We start from the raw sequence: 8,635 nt of genomic DNA on the forward strand, positions 1-8,635 counted from the left end.
GGATTTCTGAGTTCAAGGCCAGCCTGGTCTACAAAGTGAGTTCCAGGTCAGCCAGGGATATTCAGAGAAACCCTGTCTCGAAAAACCAAAAAAAAAGAAAGATGTAAGTTAAATACTTTCTTACTCCAAGAGGGAAGACCCAGTGCACCTTTAACAATCAATGTAAGACCAAGATCCAGCATTGAAGATCAGGTCCCGAGCTCAGTGCCCCACCTCTGGGACGCACCCAGGACCTTCTGGGCTCCAGAGGGCCTTCACAGCTCTGCCCCGTGCATCACACAGCTTGTGGGCTGGACGAAGGCTGGCTCCACCTCACACCCACTGCTGTCCTCAGTGGTCGGCCCCAGTCCCGGAATCTTCTGTGAAAAGAGGCTACCCTTTGACCAACGGCCTCGTACAGGCTCTCATCATGAGGCTGGGCCTCACCCTCTCTATGTGACCCCTCAGTCAGGGGCCATCAACTGCCACTGAGGCTGAACCCTTACCAATGGCCTCTTGTGGCCTCTCAGTGCCTTCATGCTGTCAGAACCAGCCCCACCCGGGTGACCCTTGTATGTTACCGAGTTTTGTTTTTTTTTTTCCCAAGACAGGGTTTCTCTGTATAGCCCTGGCTGTCCTGGAACTCACTTTGTAGTCCAGGCTGGCCTCGAACTCAGAAATCCACCTGCCTCTGCCTCCCGAGTGCTGGGATTAAAGGCGTGTGCCACCACGCCTGGCTGTTACGGAATTTTTGCTGCAGCACGACCTTGGCCGCCTGGAACCTTGGCTTCTGTGTACTAACTCTGAGGAAACACTTCCCAGAAGATTTTTGCCTCTATGACACAAAAACCCAGTGGCTTGCTTAGCTTGCTTGTAGAACCTAGGACCACAGGCCCAGGGATGGCTCCACCCACAATGGGCTGGGTCCTCCCCCATCAGTCCTACAAAACAGGAGTCTGGGAGAAAGAAGGTGGGGCAGGTTCAGTTTTATGTCAGTTCTGGGCTGGGGAGGGTTCAGTGGCTGTCAGGACTGAGTTCGACTTAAGGAACCTGTGATTTAGAAAACAAACGAACGTGATTTGCCGCGTCCTCCTGTCACTGTGTTCCTTGTCTCTTCAAAGGGAAGCTTACGACCCCATCAACCGCAATGGCAAAGCCCAGGATGACTTGATAGTGTTTTACGAGTACAAGGATCTGGGCTGCCCGCGCCTAGTCTACTACGACAAGCCGTGGAAACCTGTGGTGGAACTGTAAGGTCCCGGCCATTCCCTCTCCCTCGGACAGCTTCTCCTCCTTGTCCCTCTCTCCCCACTGGCCTTTCACACCAACTCTGGCTGTCCTGAGCCAGCCCCACAGCTGGCTGAGCTACTGAGCCAGAAGCTAAGGCGTCACACCTGCAGGTTGTAGTGTGAGAAACACTTCCATCCCCATCATGCTTCTGCTTGACTTGCAGATCCACACAGTGGCCCTCTGACTATTTTTGTTCATATGATGCCAGCCTCTAACCCACTATGTAGCTCAGCCTGGCCTCGAACTTTCCATACTCCTGCTCCAACCCTCCAGGTACTGTGATATCTTATTCCACTATACCAGGATTGCGACCCCTTCTATGCAGTCTGTGGTTTCCTTTCATCCTCTTCACTCCCAACTCCCTCCCCACCAGGAGCAATGTTTGAGTTTCCATGAGTGGTTGTTGGGTTTTGAAGGATGAATAGGAGTTTGTCAGATTATGATAATAAAGTCACAGCCACATAGACACTCAGGTAGGTGCAGTTGTACATACTTGTGATCCTAGAACTCAGGAAGTTGAGGCAGGATTGGGTTACACAGCAGGATTCTGTCTTAAAAAGAAAAGTTTGCCGGGCAGTGGGGGTGCATGTCTTTAATCCCAGCACTTGGGAGGCAGAGGCAGGAGGATTTCTGAGTTTGAGGCCAGCCTGGCCCACAGAGTGAGTTTGAGGACAGTCGGGACTATATAGAGAAACCCTATCTCAAAAACCCAAAAGAAAAAAGGAAAAAAGAAAATCTTGCTGAAAAGTTGTGTGGAAGCTGAATACATGCAGACTTTCTCCTAAATATACAGAACTTTGGGCAGTGTGTGTGACCACACGCTGAAGCTTTCTGGAGGTAGAACTTCTGTAGTGGCTGGAAGCTGACAGATAAGTTCTGATCGCCTCTGGTAGCTTCAACCTGGAACATGATTCTGTCATGTGACAGTTTTAAGGCAGTGTCTCATTTAGGCTGGTCCCAAACTCTCTCTGCAGCCAAGGTTAACTTGGAGGTCCTGCACAGACACCTTCAGGAGTGCTGTGACCACAGGCACAGACCATCAGACACGGCTTTCCATAGCCTTGAAGTCCTGTCGAGGTGGCCGATGGCCCCATGAGTGTCCTCCGGTCAAGACGACCTCCGTCAGTGACCTCCCGTAGGGCTGACCCCCATCGCTGCCCCGTGGTTGGGCCCGGCAGCCTCGCCTTGTGTTGCAGGAGGAAGGATGGGATTGTAGAGGAGATCGTGAGCGCAGAGTATGTCCTATCGGAGATAAACGGACTAGTCACCTACTCATACTCCTTGACGGCTGCCACCGCAAACTGCCGGTCACAGCCCCAAAACTGGAGCACCTTTGAATCGGGCATTGAGAATGAACAACCGTTCCTCTGGAACAGAGAGGTAAGGCGCGCTTGCCCCACTGCTCGTTCTCACTAGAACACATGAAACCCTGGCACCTTTGAAGCTGTGTGCTGGTTTCTACCAGTCATCCTGTCATATATCTCTGTGGTGTCGGAGACTGAAGAGCAAGTTCGAGGCCAGCCTGGGCTTCACAAAAAAAAATCTCTCAGATAAGGTAACTACCACTTAAAAGACTGGTTTTCTGAATAAGTTATACTCCGAGGTCACGCGATTCATGCCTGTGCGGTTGGCAAAGCGATTGACTATCCTGCCAGGAGTCCTAGGAAGGGCAGAGGGAGGAGGCTGCAAGGGTTATGAAGCCCAAGACCCTATATACATGGGTTTGCTTAGGAGTTGAGGGGAAGAGAGTATATGCTGTGTGAAAGACAGAGGCCAAGACCAAGGCCATCAGGAATAGCACTTCTCTCCTTGTCCCCAGAACTATGTCAGCTGCCACGAAGACAATGAGGACAACCCCCTGCTATGGCCGAATGTCGAGTATCAGGTCTTAGGTGGCCGGACAGACAACAGGGTGATTTTTGGCCAAAGAAATGGGATCTATATCTTCCGTCTGTCTGTGGTGGATCCGTACTACAGGTGAGTGGTGGGGGGGGGGACAGTGTCCCTGGGGGGGGCCTCAAGGAGAGGTACGGCACAGGTCCTGATGTGGTGGTGCACCCCACTCATCCCAGCGATGGGGAGCTGGGCAGACACAGGGAGGACCTAGAGTTCAAGGCCATCCTTGGCTACATATCTCGTTTGAGGTCAGCCTAGGCTACAAGAGAAAGCTCGCACACAGAGGCAGCTCTCGAGCTGCAGCCACCTCCCAGCGGAGATTTTTGCCTGCTCTTCCTGTTCTGGCTCCCTATCCCCCTGACACTTGGGGCTTCTTGCCCTCACTAAAGACTCCCTCCCATCACTGAGGCTGTGTGTCCTCTGTGTGACTAACCTTCAACTTCAGCACTTCAGCTTTGTCCTCCCCCCCCCCCCACCATTGTCCTCCTCTGGGAAAGCTGAAGACCTGTTAACTGCATTGTTCTCTCTAACTCTGATGAAATTGTCCCAGTATTCCCTGGGCAAAACTCCCAAACCAAAGCACGCAAGCAAGCAAGCAAGCAAGCCTTAACACCCACACACAAAGAGATTCAGCTGTGTGATCAAAGGATGATTATTGCCATCCTGGATCCAGGTTTACAACCTGACAGGCTGTGCCCTTTGTCTCCTGCAGCTATTGCAACCTGAACACCATCTTCAGCGTGTATGTGCACGGGGCCTTACCCTTGGAGAGGTTCCGACCATTGCTCACCATCTTCCTGATGGTCATCACAACGCTGCTGACTGTGTGGCTGGCCTATGCTATCCCCAAACAGCTGAGGAGTGAGAAAGGCCAGCGACTTTTGGGTTTCTGCTACCGGATACTCCAGTTCTGCCTAGGGATCTGTTTCTGCACCTGGCTTCGTGGCAAACTGAGGCAGTGTCTGCGCTCCAGAAAGGTGAAAGACGCGAACAGAGGCAAGAGGCCAAGCGACCAGAAACACCCAGAGATGTAGGGGCCGCCCTAGACTCAGAGTGAGCTCCAGTGAGAGGCCATTCCCCTCCACCGCGTGTCCACGTTGGCTTTTGTCCCAATAAATTGTTAACAATGAAGGGATCAGGTTGCTAAGTGCCAAGCAAGGCGCTACTCCTGAGCCACGCCCCAGCTCCTCGCTGGGGACCACCCCTGACCACGCCCCTAGAGGCATCCTCTTTGTCCTGGCTCCCTGTTCTCTTTCCCTTGCTTTTCTAGTGCTTGTGAGGCTGTAGGGGAGGAGCTTAGAAGGAAGGCAGTTCGGGCGGGGTCCTCGAGGCCAGAAGCATGACTAGGGGGAAGAGAGCGTTGGGTTGCGTGACTCTTTCCAAGTGTCCTTATTGCCGAGCTGTGGAGTGAAGGCTCTGGGAAAGGATGGGACAGTAGTAAAGGGCTTACCCAGCAGGAAGTGCTGATATCACCGCTGGGGACTTGGGCTACCTGACTGAAAGATCACCCCCACACCACCCATGGTGATGAAGCACCCTAAATGAAGAGTCCCCAGTATTTCCTGGGCAAAACTCCCAAGAAGACTCTTGGCCTACACTGCGTTTAACAACAGGAAGGGAGGCTAGGGATTCATAGGGTGTCCCGGAGAACAGTAAGTCACATGACCTCACTGGTATTTATTTACTTGGCGCTTTGCTGTCTTCTCCTGAGACAGGGTTTCTCTGTGCAGCCCTGGCCGTCCTAGACCTCACTCTGTAGACCAGGCTGGCCTTGAAACTCACACATGCTCCTGCCTCTGCCTCCCAAGCGCTGAGGTCAAAGGTGTGTACCTTTCCACACCTTTTTTGGGGTTTATGAGATTACAGGGTGTCTGTGCTGGTGCCTGGGATGAAATAAGCCAGCGGCCACAAGGCGTGGGGCTTGAGAGGCGGTCTCAGTCACTGTCCCATCACTGTGAGGATGTAAGGGTCTGGAATCACTGAAGGAGGACCCCAGACCCAGAGAGTATGCCAAGACAAAGAACGTCTATTCTGCAGAGACAACCAGCAGCAACTCTTCTGCAAAATGGCGACCATGCTGGGCGTGGTGGCGCACGCCTTTACTCCCAGCACTCGGGAGGCAGAGGCAGGCGGATTTCTGAGTTCGAGGCCAGCCTGGTCTACAAAGTGAGTTCCAGGATAGCCAGGGCTATACAGAGAAATCCTCTCGAAAAACAAAAACAAAACAACAACAAAAAAAAATGGTGCCCTCAGATGAAGGTGTGAAGGCCTTCTTACAGGGAACTTGGGAGCTCTCTAGAAGAACTAGGTAATCTGTAATGTGGTAGCGGCAAAGCAGCAACATTAGTACAGCTTTGATTGGCAACTGTGTTAGTTTTATTTTTAGAGCGCATGTTAGGTAATCTAAAATTTCATTGGTGGGTCACAGGGGTCGGCTTCTGATTGGCTTGTGACAGGTGGTCAGTGGTCTGCGTTTTTTTTTTTTTAAGACTTATTTTTTTTCTTTTTTTATTAGATATTTTCTTTATTTACATTTCAAATGTTATCCCCTTTCTTAGTTTCCCGTCCAAAAATCCCCTATCCCGTCTCCCCTTCCCCTGCTCCCCAACCTACCCACTCCCGCTTCCTGGCCCTGGCAGTCCCCTATACTGGGGCATAGAACCTTCCAAGGACCAAGGGCCTCTCCTCCCATTGAAGACTGACTAGGCCATCCTCTGCTACATATACAGCTAGAGCCATGAGTCCCAACATGTGTTTTCTTTGGTTGGTGGTTTAGTCCATATTGTTGCTCCTTCTATGGGGCTGCAAACCCCTTCAGCTCCTTGGGTCCTTTCTCTACCTCCTTCATTGGAGACCCTGTGCTCTGTCCCATGGATGGCTTTGAGCATCCACTTCTGTATTAGTCAGGCACTAATTAGCAGAGCCTCTCAGGAGACAGCTTTATCAGGCTCCTGTCAGCTAGCTCTTGTTGGCATCCACAGTAGTGTCTGGGTTTGGTGGTTGTTTATGGATGGATCCCCAGGTGGGGCAGTATTTGGATGGTCATTCTTTCAGTCTCTGCTCTGAACTTTGTATCTGTAACTCTAAGATTTATTTATTTTATGTATATGAGTACACTGTAGCTGTCTTCAGTCACACCAGAAGAGGGCATTGGCTCCCGTTACAGATGGTTGTGAGCCACCATGTGGTTGCTGGGAATTGAACTCAGGACCTCTGGAAGAGCGGTCAGTGCTCTTAACCTCTGAGCCATCTCTGCAGCCCAGTGGTCTGCATCCTTAACCACAGGATGAGATAGGGCTGCCCCGCACAGGACCCAAGATAAGAGATTTTCCCTTCCTGTGGCTCTCTCTAGGCTCTTCTGTGGGAGGGAGTTTTCTGACCTTGTACCTGGAATTTATGGTCTGTTCTTGGAGCTGGTGACCTATGGCCTAGTTCCTGGGACTGGTGGCTTTCTTTTTGAAATCAGACGTGGTCCTAAAATGGAGACAAATGTCATCCTTTCAAAGACATACCATGGCCATGGCAACTCTTAACTGCGAGCTGGCTTACCAGTTAGGAGTGTGAGTCCATAATCACCATGGCTGGAGCAGACAGACATAGGAGCAGTAGCTAGAGAGTTACACTGGGCCTGCTGTGACGTGAGGGGCTTGCTCACTCCGACCTCATGGGAAGAGTCTTTCTATTGTGAACTTGGCTTTACAGTGAGAACCAGAGAAGCTGCAGGTTTCAGGCTGGGCAGGAGAAAGGCTGCACACATTTGGGGGGCTCAGTGCTAAGCTCTGCTCAGTGCTCAGTCAACGTTCGCGCCAGACCTCTGTCTGCAAACCCACAGTTGTCTTTTTTTTTTTTTTTTTTTTTTTTTTTTTTTTTTTTCGAGACAGGATTTCTCTGTGTAGCCCTGGCTGTCCTGGAACTCACTCTGTAGACCAGGCTGGCCTCGAACTCAGAAATCCGCCTGCCTCTGCCTCCCAAGTGCTGGGATTAAAGGCGTGCGTGCGCCACCACGTCCGGCTTACAGTTGTCTCTGAGCTGATCCTGGGCCCGGTGAGTCGAGTGTCTAGCATGCACCACGCCCTGGGTTTGATAGCCCACCCACCCAGGCTGAGTGTGTTGATATGATGATGCATGTTGTCCTAGCAGGAAGGTCAGTTCAGAGTCCTCCTCAGCCATGCAGTGAGTTTGAGGACAGCCCGGGTCACGTGAGTCCCCCCCCCCTCCATCTCAAGCAGTAATGATTATTATTCTGTCTATACTGGTGTCCACTGCAGCCAACATCAATTGTGTTGAAATTCTTGAGGCTCCAGCCAGATTCTTGGAGCGTGGGTGGGGCTTGACAATGTGAAGAAACGCAGTTGTCACCTCACAGGGGATAAGAGAGTTTATTCCGAAGCTGAATATGTCCAGGACTCCAAGAACATGGTTCCCCAAATACCACACGGGACAGCCGTGGGGAAGTACTAATAGAAAGAGGACACAGGAAGTCACTGTTAAGCAGTTCACAAGGACATCGATCCGCATGCACACTAGGTTGCCAGTAACCCCAATGCCAAAAACTTCTGCTGTGGGTCTCAGACGCCGATGTCTGACCTCCTCCTTAGCCTTGGGTCAGGTAGAAGCAGTGGTCTGTTTATGCAGTTTAAAAAGACTCCCCCAGCTGACACAAGGACAGCGGTGACACGGAAGTGACTAATGAATGGCTGTTGTCTCAGTCAGCGTTCTGCGGTGTGAAGAGACACCACGACCACAGGGCAGCATTCAATTAGAGTTTCAGAGGTTGAGTACATTGTGAGAAGCATGGTGGAATGCAGGCAGACACGGTGCTAGAGACCAAGCTGAAAGTTCTACCTCCTGATGCACAGGCAGCAGGGAGAGAGACGGGGACGCACTGGCCAGACTTGAGCTTGTAAAACTTCAAAGCCGCCGGGCGTTGGCGCTGCACACCTTTAATCCCAGCACTTGGGAGGCAGAAGCAGGCAGGTTTCTGTGTTCTCAGATGTACTTCTTCAACCAAGGCCACACCTCCTAATAGTGTCACTTCCTATGGACCAGTCATTCACACATGAGTGTACAAGGTGGCGTGGGTGGCAGGGAGAGTGGGCAAAGCACACCAGCTATTAAGGAGCTAAACGCAGTCCATGATAATTTGGCTCTGGATCTGCAACATTCCAACCCTCTACTGTCGGATGGTCTAACCATCAGTCTTAGAGATTCTTCCCACAGGGGTGGATTTTCTCCCTTTCTGTGAATTTCAGATCACAGGCTCCATCTCCTTACTAAGGCTGAGTTCCCCTGTAGCCAGAGTGGGGAACAGAGTGGCTAGTTCAATGCATATATGATGGCAAGACTGGATTGGGTGGAGGATGCGTCCTTCATTCCTCTTTGGATTCCCAGTCCCAAGACTGAACTCACCCTTGCCACTGCTGCCTCCTCACCCTCCTCTTCCTTCTCCTCCTTCCCTCCCCCTCCTCCC

General features: G+C 51.6%; 1 protein-coding gene across 1 annotated transcript in view; it reads left to right on the forward strand.

Moving 5' to 3' along the window:
• The window catches only part of Catsperd (cation channel sperm associated auxiliary subunit delta), a 38,718-nt gene extending 34,455 nt beyond the window's left edge, over window positions 1–4,263 (forward strand). The window contains exons 19-22 of the mRNA XM_021218480.1: window positions 1,101–1,229; window positions 2,466–2,649; window positions 3,089–3,246; window positions 3,878–4,263. Coding sequence (XP_021074139.1) covers window positions 1,101–1,229; window positions 2,466–2,649; window positions 3,089–3,246; window positions 3,878–4,199 — 793 coding nt within the window. The 3' untranslated portion in view covers window positions 4,200–4,263. The remainder of the gene's footprint in view (window positions 1–1,100; window positions 1,230–2,465; window positions 2,650–3,088; window positions 3,247–3,877) is intronic.
• Window positions 4,264–8,635: the final 4,372 nt, after the last annotated feature.

This window comes from Mus pahari, chromosome 18 (genome assembly GCF_900095145.1).
Source record: "Mus pahari chromosome 18, PAHARI_EIJ_v1.1, whole genome shotgun sequence".
Lineage (NCBI taxonomy): Eukaryota > Metazoa > Chordata > Mammalia > Rodentia > Muridae > Mus > Mus pahari.